The 16775-nt window shown below is 41.2% G+C and overlaps 1 protein-coding gene across 1 annotated transcript in view; it reads left to right on the top strand.

The window, feature by feature from the left end:
* C7 (complement C7) overlaps window positions 1-1670 on the top strand; it is an 81627-nt gene extending 79957 nt beyond the window's left edge. Inside the window, exon 18 of the mRNA XM_055246253.2 lies at window positions 128-1670. Within this exon, the coding sequence (XP_055102228.2) occupies window positions 128-309 (182 nt within the window). The 3' untranslated portion in view covers window positions 310-1670. The remainder of the gene's footprint in view (window positions 1-127) is intronic.
* The last annotated feature ends 15105 nt before the right edge of the window (window positions 1671-16775 follow it).

Below are 16775 nucleotides of genomic sequence, written 5' to 3'. Positions count from 1 at the left end.
TTTATTATATCATTCCAGGCAGGAGCTTCTATAGCTCTGATCACCACATTATTACTTTGGAGGTGATGTGCTTTGACTCCCCCACCTCCACAGTGTACCATTAAACCTCTTTCGCTTACTTTTCCAGGTGAAAGCAGCAAATGTGTCTGCCGAGAAGCATCGGAGTGCGAGGAAGAAGGGTTTAGCATTTGTGTGGAAGTGAACGGCAAGGAGCAGACGATGTCTGAGTGTGAGGCGGGCGCTCTGAGATGCAGAGGGCAGAGCATCTTTGTCACCAGCATAAGGCCTTGTGCTGCGGAAACCCAGTAGGCTCCTGGAGGCCCTGGTCAGCTTGCCTGGAATCCAGCAGGCAGCTGGGGCTGAGTGAAAACATCTGCATAACTGGGCACTGGACAGCTTTTCCTTCTTCTCCAGTGTCTACCTTCCTCCTCAACTCCCAGCCATCTGTATAAACACAATCCTTTGTTCTCCCAAATCTGAATCGAATTAGTCTTTTGCCTCCTTTTTAATGTCAGTAAGGATATGAGCCTTTGCACAGGCTGGCTGCGTGTTCTTGAAATACGTGTTACCTTCTCTGGGCCTTGGTTTTTTAAAATCTGTAAAATTAGAGGATTGTGCTAGAGAAACTTGAATGCTCCATTCAGGCCTATCATTTTATTAAGTATGATTGACACAGCCAATGGGCCAGAACACACTCTACAAAATGACTAGGATAACAGAAAGAACGTGATCTCCTGATTAGAGAGGTTGGTTTTCCTCAATGGAACCAAATACAAAGAGGACCTTGAAAAAGATGACAGATACAAACTATTTCTATCCTGAGTAGTAATCTCACACTTCATCCTATAGAGTCAACCACCACAGATAGGAATTCCTTATTCTTTTTTTCTCTTTTTTAAAGACAGAGTCTCACTTTGTTGCCCAGGCTGGAGCGCAGTGGCACGATCTCATCTCCCTGCAAACTCTGCCTCCTGGGTTCAAGTGATTCTTGTGCCTCAGCCTCCCAAGTAGCTGGGATTACAGGTGCCCACCACCATGCCCAGCTAATTGCATTTTTAGTAGAGATGGGGTTTCATCATGTTGGCCACACTCGTCTCCAACTCCTGACCTCAGGTAATCCACCCGCCTTGGCCTCCCAAAGTGCTGGGATTACAGACGTGAACCACCAAGGCTGGCTGGAATACTTACTCTTGTCGGGAGATTGAAACACTAAAATGTCAGAGCTGAATTCATTATGCTGTGGTCACAGGGGTGTCTTGTCTGAGAACAAATACAATTCAGTCTTCTCTTTGGGGTTTTAGTATGTTTCAAACATAGGACTGGAAGTTTTCCCCTCTTCTTTTTTCTTTTGAAAGAACATCAGTTCATGCCTGAGGCATGAGGGATTGTGCATTTGAGAATAGTTTCCCTAATGTGGATACAGTCCCAGAGTTTTCAGGGAGTACACAGCTAGATTAGTTTGAAGCATTGACCTTTTATTTATTCCTTATTTCTCTTTCATCAAAACAAAACAGCAGCTGTGGGAGGAGAAATGAGAGGGCTTAAATGAAATTTAAAATATGCTTTATTATACAAATACTATCTCTGTATTGTTTTGGCCCTGGTAAATATATTTCAAAACTTCAGATGACAAGGATTAGAAAACTCATTAAAGATGCTATTCTTCAGAATTGTTTCATTTGTATGATGTTTCATTTTAGAGAAGATTTTCATGATGAATGGTTAATGTGTTCTTGCCTGAAGTTTTATGTCTGATCCAGATCTAGCTTTTTGTATCAAAGTGTGCCCTAAGGGAAGATGCAGAAATAATATGTTGAAGTTACAAGGAGGCAGGTTTCAATTGGTTAAAAACAATGACATTCAGACATTGCAACTGCATTTGTTAGAGGTTATTACAGAGTTAATTTCTACCCTGGATGGGAGGACACATTTGAACATGCTAGGCCTGGATGCAGACCCTGAGACAAAAGGTTGAACAAGTAATTCATTTGGAAGGAAATACCTCAGTATCCTTCCAATAATTTCTCCTCTTAGCTTAAGCTAGTATGGAGTTAGATTCCTACCGCTTATGTATCACCATGCCCCCTTCCTAAATAATACAGAGGATGTGGTCAGCATTATCAAATATCATCAGAGATTGAGGTCTGAAAAAAAGGAAATGAGTAGATGTAACTAAGAGGTTTGAGAAAGGAATTTCAGCAGAGTTATTGAAGGAGAAGTGAAGGAGAGGAGAAGGAGAGGAGCAGTGAATGTTGTCTTGAAGAGGTGTTATCTTGAAATACTGTATTTTTTTCCTCCTTTTCTTTTCTGAACATTCTTGTGCTGACCTTTCCTCTAGTCCAACAGAGGCATTCACAATTGCCTGTGGAGAGTTAGGATTGTAGCAGCAGGTCAGCACGGAGAAAATCATTTTTAAGATTAAATTTTTAAAAATGTTTTGAAACTTCCAAAATAAGTTCTTGAACACCTATGGAGAAGCTTTGAGGAAAGTTAATGGAATGATTTTATGCCACAAAAATAAATGGAAAAAGAATACAGAGTGTGAGAATTCCATCTTCCTGCCCTTCCCTGTGCCTCAGATCAGGTGAGGGTCATCTGGGTTAGAAGGGGATAGAGCCTTGGAGGAGGCAGAGGGCAGAAAGCATTGCTGAGATTAGAGTCATTTGGCCCTCAGAAGGAACAGACGGAGAGAAGGAAGTTGGCTGGTGCATTAATCATCACTAGCTTCAGGGAGCTATGTGGAGGCCAAGGCACATCCTACAGATCATTGCTTACCACTCATGAGGACGCTACAAGTTACCTGGGCAGAGAAGGTGCCTGAGAATGTTTCCTAATCGTTTTGAGAAGTGCTTTCCTGTGACATCTTATGTATTTCCTAATCGATCAAAAGTAATGCTGCTTGTCTAAGCTCTGAGATTTAATGGGCCCCATTCAAACTGTTATTAATGTAACCTTCCTTCCCAGTGCAGGATGACTTGTAATCACCTTGAAAGACAAGGAAGGTTCTTGGTATTCAGGTAGGGTATGGTAGGGATGTGCAGTGCCAAGCAGGAAATCTGACAAGTGACCCCTGGAACTTTGGATTACCTAGCAAATAGCCAGCTAACTGGCTAATCTGACTGAGGGTTGCCCTCTTTGCTGGGCAGATCATGGCTAATCTCAGCTTCACATGAGTCTTGTGAACCATCTAATTGTTTTGTAACTGCTAAGACCTGCAAGTGCTGAGCAGCTAGTTTATACAGCATTCCCTAAAACAGCCTAGTATGTGTCCATTTATGTGCCCGGCTTATTATGTGTCCACTTATGTGTCCAATTATTAATCACTTTTTCTTTTGATCAAGGTATGTGTATTAATCAATATTTTTTGCTGAGACCCGTCCTATCTCAGTCTGTTTTATGCTGTTATAACAGAATATCACCAACTGGGTAATTTATAATTAGCATAAATTTATTTGGCTGCTGGTTCTGAAGGCTGGGAAGTCCATGAGCATGCTGCTGGCATCTGGCAGGGCCTTCATGCTGCATCATCCTATGGCAAAACGTGGAAGGGCAAGTGAGAGCAAGAGGGAGTGGGGGCTGAACTCGTTTTTATAACAAAAGCACCCTCATGATAACTAACCCATTCCTGTTATAACAACACAATCCATTCATAGCAACAGAGCCCTCGTGTCCTAATCACTTCTTATGAAGCCTTGCCTCCCAACACTTGCACTGGAGGTTAAGTTTCCAACATGTGAACTTTGGGAAACATGTGCAAACCATGGCACCATGGTTTATCATTTTTCTATATTTTCTTTATGTTCCTATTCACATTTCTTATACACACATACTCATCTACCACAGGCATTTGGATTATTTGGAGATAATACACACATACTCACACATAATACACACAAACTTACTCACTTATACACACATACTCACCCACCACAGGCATTTGAGTTATTTTCACAGCATAATAGCTAGTGGAAGTGGTCACCATCATAAACTCGAAGATAAATTAAGATATTGCATACTTTGGGCACAAGATGAAGTGGGTGTTCAGGGGTATCCAGTATTTCTCTTTCTCTTCTCTGAAGTAGAGTGGTTAGACAAAGAAGAGAAGAGAAAAGAAAAGGGGAGGCAGGAGAGATAGAAAGAGAGAGATAAATTGGGCCATTCTTAGTATGGGATTGGCGGAACTGAGTAGCCATACCAGTCCACTGAGATTTTTCTTCCTTGATGGACTAGTTAAAGCGTACTCAATACTTGTGTTAGAAACAGAATGGCCTGTTTCTTTCTCAGAACACTAAGCCAGAAAAGTGACCTCAGTAGGAGGCAATTTCCGTTAATATCTGAGAAAACAGAAAGGTTTATGCCTGCCTTTCAATTACCTTGGACTTTCAGGCCACTCACACATTTGTGGACAAGAAGGCTGATGCCATGATAGGAGCGCCTGCTGTGATAACCAAAGCACCTACAATTTGTCTTTTTATTTATTCCTGTCAGGCTGTGAAGGCAAAGCTCTAGATTTACATTCAAAATATCAATCACATAGAAAAATTTGCTTCCTCAGCCAAGGGTTAACAAGACCAGATGGAAAGACTCCCGTTGTTTGAGAAGGGGTGGGCTGGAGGTGAGAAGGTGGGCAAGAGAAGAAAACATGAAAATGTTCTTTTCGATTCATAGGCTGAGGACAATTTCCTGTGAAAAGACAAACATAGGAACTGCTCTGTTATCACTGTTATTTCCATGCATCTCTATGAGAGGAGACTTGCACTGAATTCCAGGGAAGGGGACTTAGGTATATGGCAGATCAATGATGTCCAAGACAGAGAAATATTGACTGAAAAACGAAGCACATGTGATGTCGGCTTGAGGGTCTATTACAAAATAATCAGCTGCCCAAGTCAACTGGGAACACAGAGAGGTCAAGGAATTTTCAGGAACAGTAAAATGTAATTTTCTTATTAAAGAAAAAGTTTTGCCTGGCATCCCTAAGAGAAAATGGATTAACATGAAAGGCTCAAGATTGGTGTATCATTAGGCCATATACAACCCACGTGTGCATTATGATAGTATTTAATAAGGGGCCACAACTGAACTCTAAGTCCAGAAACTCTTTTTTGCACAGATAGCACCAAGAGCAACTCCTGAAGTCAGGCATTATATAAAGCTGTATTCAAGCCCACTGACTGGACCCCCTTGTGACCCTATAGGATGAAGCAGCTTTGCTATGATGATAATAAGCCTCCAAAGTATCTTGAGTCTCTTAATAATGTAATGATTGGCTGTTTAGCATGGACATGGGCACAGATTCATTAAATGTGGCAGAGAAAAGCACTTTTGAGGAAATCTGGTTCCCAAATCTCCTATAGCTTGGTGAAAATAGTGACTTATCCTCATTGCTCAGTACACTGGCTGTATATGCTCAATAAAATGTCCATTTTACAGTCACTTTCCACAGTCTCACAGCTAGTGAGCAGAAAATCTAGTCTTAAAAAATCTCTTTATCTCCCAGAATAGAGCTCATCCTGTTTCACTCTAGCGCTGGCCCCTTTACTGTCTTGTAGACCTTGCAGATATTATATGCTAGTTGTGTCTTGCCAGACAGCAGCATAGTTAATGAGTCGTGTAGGGGTGGTTTCTTGCTATAGCTAGAGTGCTAGTATTATGAAATGCTAGCATAGACTTAAATAGGCAAGACTTTTCTTTTGTTCCATGGGTAGTATGATCCTCCTAATTATCTCCCTTCCTTGTTTTGAATATAGATGGAGGTTTCTTGTAACCTTCCCTGTGGAGCACTGATTGAGGGTAGGGAAGTTGAAAATTGTGGTAGACAAGGAGCCAGAAGGCTTAAGGAGGAAGCTTAGCAATGACTGAGATCTAAACAATGTTGACAAATAGGCCTAAGTTTTGGAAAAGTTGATCTTGGGACTTTGGCTTATGAAGAGACTGCTAGTCCTGCTTCTAACAGTGGAGGTGACTGGAGCCAACAGTTCTTTTGGATGTATACTGGGAATTATGATCCTGCAATAAACATTCTTTCCCATTTAGATGGGACTGTCTTAGTTGGTTCAGGTCTCTATAACAGAATGCCACAGACTGGGTGGCTTAAACAACATTTATTTTTCACAGTTCTGGAGGCCAGAAAGTCCAAGATGACAAATTTAGTGTCTATTGAGGGCCTGCTTCCTAGTTTGCAGATGGCCACCTTGTCTCTGTGTCCTCACATAGTGGACAGAGAGGGAGCTCTGGTCTCTTACTCTCCTTATCGGGGCACTAACATCATCAAAAGGGGCCCACCCTCATGACCTCATCTATACCTAATATCCCCCAAAGAATCTCCCTCCAAATACCATTGCATTGGGGATTAAAGCTTTAACATATGAATGGGTGGGGGAACACAAATATTCAGTCTGTAGTAGAGACTGTGAACTGGTGTGATTTTTTGGGTGAAACTGTTGCTTCATTCAGTGGGTTTGTGAAGAATTTTGCTTCAAAAGCTTGCCCTTTGGCAATCCTGGCAAGTAATGCAAAGAGATCAAACTAAATTTGTAAATCAGATATATTGTGTCTGCAGATGCTGGGGAGACAGTTTTCTCTCATATTGAAATAGCAATACCTCAAAGACCTAATACAGGTGCTCAGCGAAGTAGGCTGGAATTACCATTTCTTCTGAGACAGAACACTGGTCCTCAGTATTCAGATGTGTAATGCAAAGACTTGAATACCAGAAAAGAGCAATGTTAACATTTAAAGCTAAAACTTCAGTCGTGCTTATCATGTGCCAGTAAATGCTGCTAGTTGCCTAGTTCCTTGGTTCTTGTAAGTGGTTGATCAGAAATATCCAATGCAGATAATTCGTGTGTCTCTATTACCAGTTCATGCCATGGTGTATAAGTGCTCCCTTTACTACTGGAAATAGAGTCATTAGCATCTTTAAACTCAGATCCAAATCAGAAAACTTGTCCTTGAAATTCTGTTTCTCTAGAACCACTCTCAGTACATAAATCTTTATTAAGGTTCTTCAGAGAAACAGACCAGTCAGATAGATATAGATATATGATATCATATATATCCTAAGGGATATATATATATATATAATATATATTTATATAATTTATTAATTTTTAATATCTTCTATTTTTGTCCTCATTGTCTTGAGCATATGGAACACATTTTTAATAGCATTAAAAGTTTTAATATATTAATTCAATCAATTTTGGCATTTATGGGTCCATTTCAATTATTTTTAAAAAGTTTCTTCTGGTTAATATTATTTCTTTTTTGAATGACTTACAATTTTTTGACAAATTTTACATTGTTTCATGCTGGATTTGATCCTAATGCACAGCTAACTTGCTTAGAATAGGTTAGCTCTTTTAGTGCAATCAAAAGCTACTATTAATCTAGAGTTTATATTACGTCCTTCTATTCTGGTTGGTACAAAATGATCCCTCATTGTGTGAATTTTAGGAATTGTTAGACTTACTTGTTTCTGGTGCTTCTCTCCCTCACTTGTACACAGGTCAGCTTCCAGTCAGCACTCAGCATAGATCAGCAAGGGTCCCACTCTGCTGAGCTTGAGAGCTCTCATTCCTCCTTGTGCAGCTCCTTTGTCTCAGGCAATTTACTCTATAAATTCTAATGCCTTGACTCCCCAAACTGAGTTTTAGTTCTTCAATTCAGTGAAGCCAATGGACACTGTTTGAAATCCACCTACCTGTGCAGTGGCCTGGAAATCGCCACCGGGGAGTAAGCTGTGGCAAGTCTAAGTCTCACCTCATTTGTTTCCCTTCTCTTGGGGATCATAATCCTTCAACGACTGTTGTCAAATGTTTAAAAAACATTGACTTTCATTTTTTTCTAGTCGATTAAGGTGGAAGAGGAAATCTAATTCCTGTCACTCCGTAATGGTCAAAAGCAGAAATTTCTTAAATATAATAGCATTTAGAATAAGCCTCTCATTCAAGTCCACACATGAACTGCATGGTGGTCTGCTTCACAAAAGTGGAATGCAATATCACTGAGGGTATTTTTTTTTTATTTGTTTATTTTTGAGACAGAGTTTTGCTGTCAGCCAGGTTGGAGTGCAGTGGTGTCATCATGGCTCACTGCAGCCTCGACCTCCTGGGCTCCAGTGATTTTCCTACCTCAGCCTCCTGAGTAGCTGGGACTATGGGTGCGTGCCACCATGGCCAGCTAACTTTTTAAATTTTTGGTGGAGATGGGGTCTCATTATGTTGTCTAGGTTGGCCTTGAACTCCTGGGCTCCAGCAGTCCTCCTGTCTTGGCCTCCCAAAAGGCTAGGATTATAGGTGTGAGCCACTGCCCCTGGCCTCTGAGGGTATTTTCTTATTTCCATGCTGTGCAGTTTTGGAAACAAGCACCTATCTTGGGAAAGAAGCAGCTTCATTTTATTATCCTAGTCATTTAAGCTTAAATTCTCAGTTTTCTTTGATTCACCCCTTTAAATCTTCCAAGCAAAACTATCTCTGTCATTCCTTTTTTCTTTTTCCTTTTTTTTGAGACGGAGTTTTGCTCTTGTTGCCCAGGCTGGAGTGCAATGGCACAATCTCGGCTCACTGCAACCTGCGCCTCCCTGGTTCTAGTGATTCTCCCGCCTCAGCCTCCTGAGTAGCTGGGATTACAGGCATGTGCCACCATGCCGGGCTAATTTTGTATTTTTAGTAGACATGGGGTTTCTCCATGTTGGCCAGGCTGGTCTCAAACTCCCGACCTCAGGTGATCCGCCTGCCTTGGTCTCCCAAAGTGCTGGGATTACAGGAGTGAGCCACTGCGCCCGGCCACCTCTGTCATTTCTTTATATATTTCCTTAGTCTAAAAACCTATCAGCCAGTGTCTGATTTACCAGTTTATCTACTCTGTTAATCATGTCCTACAGCGCTGGTTTTATCATTTTACTATATTGATCAAGAAACCCTTTTGGTTGCCCACTGTCTCCGGAATAAAGATTAACTAAATTTGTCGTTCAACATTTGGTCCGTTTGCTATTTCGTCATCTTTATCTCTTAATAAAACTTTTCTGCTATTGTCAAAAGGGCTTCATTCTGTCCTCTGTTGAATGTAACAGATCAGGAAACTGCTACCATCAAGCCCTTCCCACAGGCCTATCTGCCCCATCCACAGGGCAGGCACATTCCCACTGTCTCAACCCTGAGCACAGCCTCTGGGGATTGGATAATGAATGGTTTTCTTATGATTCCACTGGAAGCAGAGTAAAGGTAGATTCAAACACCCCCTGTTCTCTTTAAAAAATTGAAAAAGTCCTAGTTAACCTGTACTGCAGGCTAATAAGCAGTTTCCCAGGCTCTCCATCTCCAAGATAGAGCCTCTTTTGACCACTGTGCAGTTAAGAAAGTGCTAGGGTATTGACTATTTTAATCCTCAGACCCTGAATATTTGGAGGTAGTGGTAGGTAGAGAAGGGATTTCTTATCTTATGTTTTTCAGTGGCTCCCAAATTGAAAAAGGAGCTATGAGACACATATATTTGGAAAGTTATATTCCCCAAATTTATCTTGCCTTTAGGATAACCACATAACTCAATAAATAAAATCCAGGACAGTTTGTCCAGAAGGAATACAAATAAGTAAGGATGTTTTTGTTGGATAAAGAAAGTCTGACAAAGTAGAAGTAGAAAGCAAATGTCCTTTTTTCAGGTCATGACTTGGTGATTTTATACACACACAGACACACACACGTACATACACACACACACACACACACTCATACATTTTTGTAATGAATTCCACTGTCCCTCCCTCATGTTCCTCGACTCTGTCACATTTTCTGCTTGTCATGGTTTAAGGGATGCCAGCAGTGCATAAGAAAGAGAAATCTGAAGAAATGAGAATTCCCAGGCTGCAGCTACATAAAACCGTTTATCAGAAAGTTTTTCTCTGCCAGGGCTCCTGATTAGCTCACAGGTTACTAGCCCTTCTAATTGACTATGCATTCTCTACTTCTATACTCAGGAAATCTGAAGGATGATGGTGGGGTTGGAGACTAGCTCAAGAAAGAGTAAAACACCATTAGAAAACTTTGCTCTAATTTTAGAGCCTGGTGAGTGCTTCAGAAGTGCCTCTTTCTGTACTTTATCCTTTGAAACAGTGGCAGTAACTGGGACAACTCCAGTTGAGCAATTTCTCTGGCTTCTTTACTGGAAGCCTATTTGTTTCTTCCTGTCTGTGATCTTTGTTCTTTTATTCTGGTAAAACTGCCTTCATGGCAGGGTCAGCCAAACTCAACAGGCCTGATTTACCAGCAGAACACTGGCTTCCACTGTTGGGTTAAAGGGCAGAGTTCTGAGTAGCAATATAACATGATTCAGAGTGCTTCAGAGCAGTGCTCAGCCATTAGGCAGTCCATGAACATTACAAAATCTCCATCCTAAAGTAAACATAAATTGAAAAATGTTTATATGTGCAACCAATAGTGAGAAAAACAACAGGAGTGAGACTAAAAGAAATCTGTAATTTCTTCAAGAATACTTGAACATGCTTTTCCTCTGCAACTCTATTTCCCTGAGACCCTCAGGTAGACTGGATTAGTTCCTTCTCACACTGCTATGAAGAAACACCCAAGACTAGGTAATTTATAAAGGAAAGAGGCTTAATTGGCTCACAGTTCTGCATGGCTGGGAAGGATTCAGAAAACTTATAATCGTGGTGGAAGGGGAAGCAAACACGTCCTTCTTCACACGGCAGCAGGAGAAGGAAGAGCTGAGAAAAGGGGGAAAAGCCCCTTATAAAACCATCACATCTCATGAGAACTCACTCACTATCATGAGAGCAGCATGAAGGTCATTACCCCCATAAGAACTCACTCGCTATCATGAGAACAGCATGAGAGTCATTGCCCCCATCATTCATTTACCTCCCATCAGGTCCCTCCCATGACGTGAGGATTATGGGAACTACAATTCAAGTTGAGATTTGGGTGAGGACACAGCCAAGCCATATTATTCTACGCCTGGCCTGTCCCAAATCTCATGTCCTCACATAAAACACAATCATACCTTTCCAACAGTCCTATCAAGTCTTAACTCATTCCAGCATTAGCTCAAAAGTCCAAGTCCAAAGTCTCATCTGAGACAAGGCAAGTCCCTTCTGCCTATGAGCCTGTAAAATCAAAAGCAATTTAGTTACTTTGTAGATACAATGGAGGTACAGGCATTGGGTAAATACACCCATTCCAAATGAGAGAAATTGGCCAAAACAAAGAGGCTACAGGCCCCATGCAAATCTGAAATCCAATAGGGCAGTCATTAAACCTTAAGTTTTCAAAATGATCTTCTTTGATTCCATGTCTCACATTCAGGGCATGCTGAGGCAAGAGATGGGCTCCCATGGCCTTAGGCAGCTCTGCCCCTGTGGCTTTGTGGTGTACAGCCCCCCTTCCTGGCTGCTTTCATGGGCTGACATTGAGTGTCTGCAGCTTTTCCAGGTGCCTGGTGCAAGATGTTAGTGGATCCACCATTCTGGGGTTTGGAAGACAGTGGCCCTCTTTTCACAGCTCCACTAGGCAGTACCCCAGTGGGGACTCTGTTTGGGGGCTCTGACCCCACATTTCCCTTCTGCACTGCCCTAGCAGAGATTCTTCATGAGAGCTTTGCCCCTGAAGCAAACTTCTGCCTGGACATCCAGGTACTTCCATACATCCTCTGAAATCTAGGCAGAGGTTCCCAAATCTTTATTCTTGACATCTGTGGACCTGAAAGCCCAACACCACATGTAAGCCACCAAGGCTTGGGGCTTGCACCCTCTGAAGCAACGAGCTGAGCTGTACATTGGCCCCTTTTAGCCATGGTTGGAGCTGAAGCAGCTGGGATTCAGGGAACCCTGTTTCGAGGCTGCACAGAGCAGGGTGGCCCTGGGCCCTGTCCATGAAACCATTTTGCCCTCCTACGCCTCCAGGCCTGTGATGGAAGAGGCTGCCATGAAGGTCTCTGATATGCCCTGGAGACATATTCCCCATTGTCTTGGTGATTAAAATTCAGCTCCTTGTTACTTATGCAAATTTCTGCAGCCAGCTTGAATTTCTTCCCAGAAAATAAGATTTTCTTTTCTATCACATCATCAGGCTGCAAAGTTTCCAAACTTTATGTTCTGCTTTTTATTGAACGCTTTGCCACTTAGAAATTTCTTCCTCCAGATACAATAAGTAATCTCTCTCAAGTTAAAAGTTTCACAGATCTCTAGGTCAGGGGCATAATGCTGCCAGTATCTGCATAGTAAGAGTCACCTTTCCTCCAGTTCCCAACAAGTTCCTCCTCTCCATCTGAGACCACCTCAGCCTGGACTTCATTACCCATATCACTTGTCAGCATTTTAGTCAAAGCCATTCCACAAGTCTCTAGGAAGTTCCAAACTTTCCCACATTTTCCTGTCTTCTTCTGAGCCCTCTAAACTGTTCTAACCTCTGCCTTTTACCCAGTTCCAAAGTCACTTTCCCATTTTTAGGTATCTTCACAACAGCAACCCACTCTCTGCAGTACAAATTTACTGTATTAATCCCTTCACATGCTGCTGTGAAGAAATACCCAAGGCCGGGTAATTTATAAAAGAAAAAGGTTTAATTGACTCACAGTTCTGCATGGCTGAAAAGGCCTCAGGAAACTTACAATTATCATGGGAGGGGAAGCAAAAACCTCCTTCTTCACAAGGCAGCAGGAGAGAGAAGTGCTGAGCAAAGGGAGAAAAGCTCCTTATAAAACCATCAGATCTTGTGAGAACTCACTCACCGTCACAAGAACAGCATGAGGGTAACTGCCCCATCATTCAATTACTTTCCACTGGGTCCCTCCCATGACATGTGGGGATTATCGGAACTGTAATTCAAGATGATATTTGTGTGAGGACACAGCCAAACCATATCAGAGACTTTCTCAGTTGAGTAACCTGCATGTGTTTGAACTACAGAAATGAACCACAGAGGACCCTGGGGGACTGACTGGGAAGAGAAGTATCAAGGAGGACTAGTGACAACTCTCTGAGGGGGAATGGTAGGAATATTTGTTGGGGATGAAAAGGAGATCTAAATATGTCTCCTGTTACAAAGCCTGACTGTGGTGTACTGTATGTTATGAGGGCAAGTAAGAAGACTTTAATGGGGTCTGGCAAGAGAAACAGCTATGAAGCAGGCAGAGCAGGAGCACCAGATGCTGAGCTGAGATCTCCTGAATTAGAGGGCCACCTCATCTTCAGTCTCCTATGAAGGGCAGCAATATTCACAGGGCCGGGAATATGGCCACGTGGGGCTGAGATCATCAGCTGGGTTTATATACCAACCACTGAGTTTATGCTAATATTTGTGATTATAATGATAAATTTGCTAATATCATAATATTTATATTGCATAGTTAACAATATAAATATTGATTAAACAATGATTCTGTGCTGGGCTTCTAAACGCTTTACTTGTGCTATAGTATGAATGTTTGTGTTTCTCCCTAATTCATTTGTTGAAACCTAGTGCCCAAGGTGATGGTGTTAAGAGGTGGAGCCTTTGGAAGTTGATTAGGTTCCATCCCCCTGAATGGGATTAGTGCCCTTATAATAGAGGCCTGAGGAAGTTTGTCTGCCTCTTCCACCATGTGAGGACACAGGAAGAAGGAACATAGCAAGAAGGAACAGCAAGAAGGAACATATGAAGAATGAGCCCTCACCAGACACCAAATCTACTGGCACCTTGATCTTGGACTTCTCAGTTCCAGAACTGTAAGCATAAATTCTATGGCTTGCAGATTACTAAGATATTTTGTTGCAGCATCCTGAATGGACTAACATATTTAGTCAGATAATAATAATCAAATTATTATCCTGATTTTACAGTTGTGGAAATTGAAGCACAAAGAGGTTAAGTGGTTTTTCGAAGTCAAATGTCTAGTAAGTGGTGGAACCAGGATTTGTGAGAAAGAGAGTCTTAGAACAAGGTGAATCTAAGATGAGGGTTTAGACAGTTAAAGGTTCAGAGGCAATGTGTGTTTTGTGTGGCCATTCTACCTAATTTCGATCAATCAATCTATGAGAAAGGTCCTATGCTGCATGCCAGGATGGGGGCTGTGGTGGAGATATGTAAATACCCAACAAAGTCCTATGTGAGTGAATTTACACTCCTGTCAAGGACGTCCTATAGGTCTGGGGTGGCTCAACCCAAATTCTATTAATACTTTTTGCCCTACATTCTGAAACTGTCCTGTACAATACCATAATTACTAGCTATACATGACTATTTAAATTTCTGTTAATTAAAATTAATTAAATATTAGGTTTGATTTTTAAAAATTGATAAATCATAAAATAATTAAAATTAGATAAAATTAGATAAAATTAAAAATCAAATTCCTCAACTACCTACATTTCAAATGCTCAGTTGATACACATGGCTAGTAACTACCATGTTGGTCACTAAAGAAAGAAAAAATGATTTCCATCATTGCAGAAGTTATATTGGATAACACTATTCTGCAATGTCATTTGACTTAAAATAACCTGCCAAAAGAGGTCAACTAAACCCATGTCTTTTGCCTTCTTTTTTTTTTGCTCTGTTTCACATATGCTGTGCTTGGGAATAGCTTCTGACTCCATTAAGAAGTTAATGAAAGCCATTACCCAGAAAAAGCACCTGTGCAATTCAATACAGAAATTCGTATACAACTTTGGTGGGATCATGGACTCATGGACTCTCTGTGTAACAGTTACCTACTGGTGCCTAGCAAATTACCTCAAAACCTAGTGGCTTAAAACACCAAAGTTTTTTCCCAAAGTTTTATTATCTCACACAGTTTCATGGTTCAGGAATTCGGGAATAGCTTGGTTAATGATTCTGGTTAAAGATTCTCATTAGATTTTGCTAGAATTGCTAGATTTTGCTAATAAAAATATAAGATGCTCAGCTAAATTTGAATTCATGATAAACAAGAAATAATTTTTTAGTGTAATATATAACTAGGATATATTTTTACCAAAAAAATTCAACATTTATCTGAAATTCAAATTTAACTGGGCAGGTGTATTTTATCTCACACTCCTAGGTTTCAGCCAATGTGTGAGTGAGCTGGGGTTTCAGTCATCTGTAGACTATCAGGCTCTTGGGTCCATTCCAGAGATGATTCACTTACATGCCTTGCAGCTCAGTGCTCATTGTTTGCAGGAGTTTTTTGCTACCTAGACCTCTCCACAGGGCTGCTTGAGTGTCCTTAGGACACGTCAGCTAGCTTCTTCCAGAATGAGTGAATCAAGAGAATGCACCATCACTTATGACCTTGTCTTGCAAGTCATATACTATCATTTCTGAAATATTGTATTGGTTGCACAGGTCAGTTTTATTCATTGTAGGAGGGGACTTCCCAGGGGCATGAATACCAGGAAGCAGGAATCACTGGGGCTATCTGAGAGGCTGGCTCCATTTCTTGGAATTTATACACAGATTTTATAGAATATGAGCACCCTGAAGGCACAATTTTTCTATTTTCCCTCCCTGTTGTGGTTCCAGTGGCTGTAACAATGCCTTAAAAAACTGTAGGCATTCAATAAATATTTGTTAAATGAGTAAAGAAATGGACTCCTAGTCCATAATCTCTTACCCAAAAGATTCTATTGCTCCCTAGGTTTTGTAGAAACAAAGATGTTTTCCCAAAGAGCTTGGAGATGAAGACATCAGAATATAAGTAATAAAAATTTGCAGGGACATTCTAAAGTAATATGTTAATAATGGTGCTAATAGATGATCATGATGGTGCTTTTAAATGAGTGCCAGTATCTGTGTTAGAAACTTCTTTTTAGGGCTGGGGGCAGTGGCTTATATCTGTAATCTCAGCACTTTGGGAGGCCAAGGCAGATGGATCACCTGAGGTCAGGAGTTCAAGACCAGCCTGATCAACATGGTGAAACCCTGTCTCTACTAAAACATACAAAAATTAGCTTGGCGTGGTGGTGGGCACCTGTAATCCCAGCTACTCAGGTGGCTGAGGCAGGAGAATCGCTTGAACCTGGGAGGTGGAGGTTGCAGTAAGCCGAGATTGCACCATTGCATTGCAGTCTGGGTGACAGAGAGAGACTCTGTCTCAAATAAAAAAAAAAAAAGAAAGAAACTTCTTTTTAGGTATGTAATTTCACGTATGTAACCTTTTACTTATGCATTGTGAAAAACAAGAAATAATAATAATCCAGATACTATGAAGAAATGAATGCACTCCCACACACACACACATACACATGCTTGTGAGCATGCATATGCACTGTTGCTCTGGGATAAAAGTAGAAAGGAAATGATGATATTTAATAGAATGCCAGACAGGGTCTTTTGTAGAAAAGTACCTAGCATAGTCTTGACACATAAATTACAACCTGGGAGAGAATAGGCAGGTTAAAGTTTATCATAAGACTGATTTTAAAAAGAGGAGTGTGGGTAGTAATTCAAAGCTGACAAAGATCTGAGAGGAAAGGGCTACATGCGGAAAATAACAGTGGACCTCTTTTTATTGGCAGCAGAATTATGTGGGTCAAATTCTGCCATTTTTTGATATCTGCCTGGCCTTACTTTCTCAAGACAGAGGGCTAACCTAGGCAAAGCCATGTGGCTGTCACAATCCAAATCACAGGTTATCCCTGAAGTGAACTTGTGGGAATTGCTTTTTGCTAATGGAAGCCACCAAGGAGATTCTGAAGAGGAAGAAATATACCACCACTTCAGTATCCCCATCCTAGGCAGCATCTCTTTCCCCAAAATGCTGCAAGTTTGTGAGGTAATAGGATGAAGACAGGAGTC

The sequence above is a fragment of the Symphalangus syndactylus genome, chromosome 16 (genome assembly GCF_028878055.3).
Source record: "Symphalangus syndactylus isolate Jambi chromosome 16, NHGRI_mSymSyn1-v2.1_pri, whole genome shotgun sequence".
Taxonomy (NCBI): domain Eukaryota; kingdom Metazoa; phylum Chordata; class Mammalia; order Primates; family Hylobatidae; genus Symphalangus; species Symphalangus syndactylus.
The sequence above is the reverse complement of the archived record's forward strand: the minus strand, read 5'-3'. Positions and strand labels throughout refer to the sequence as shown.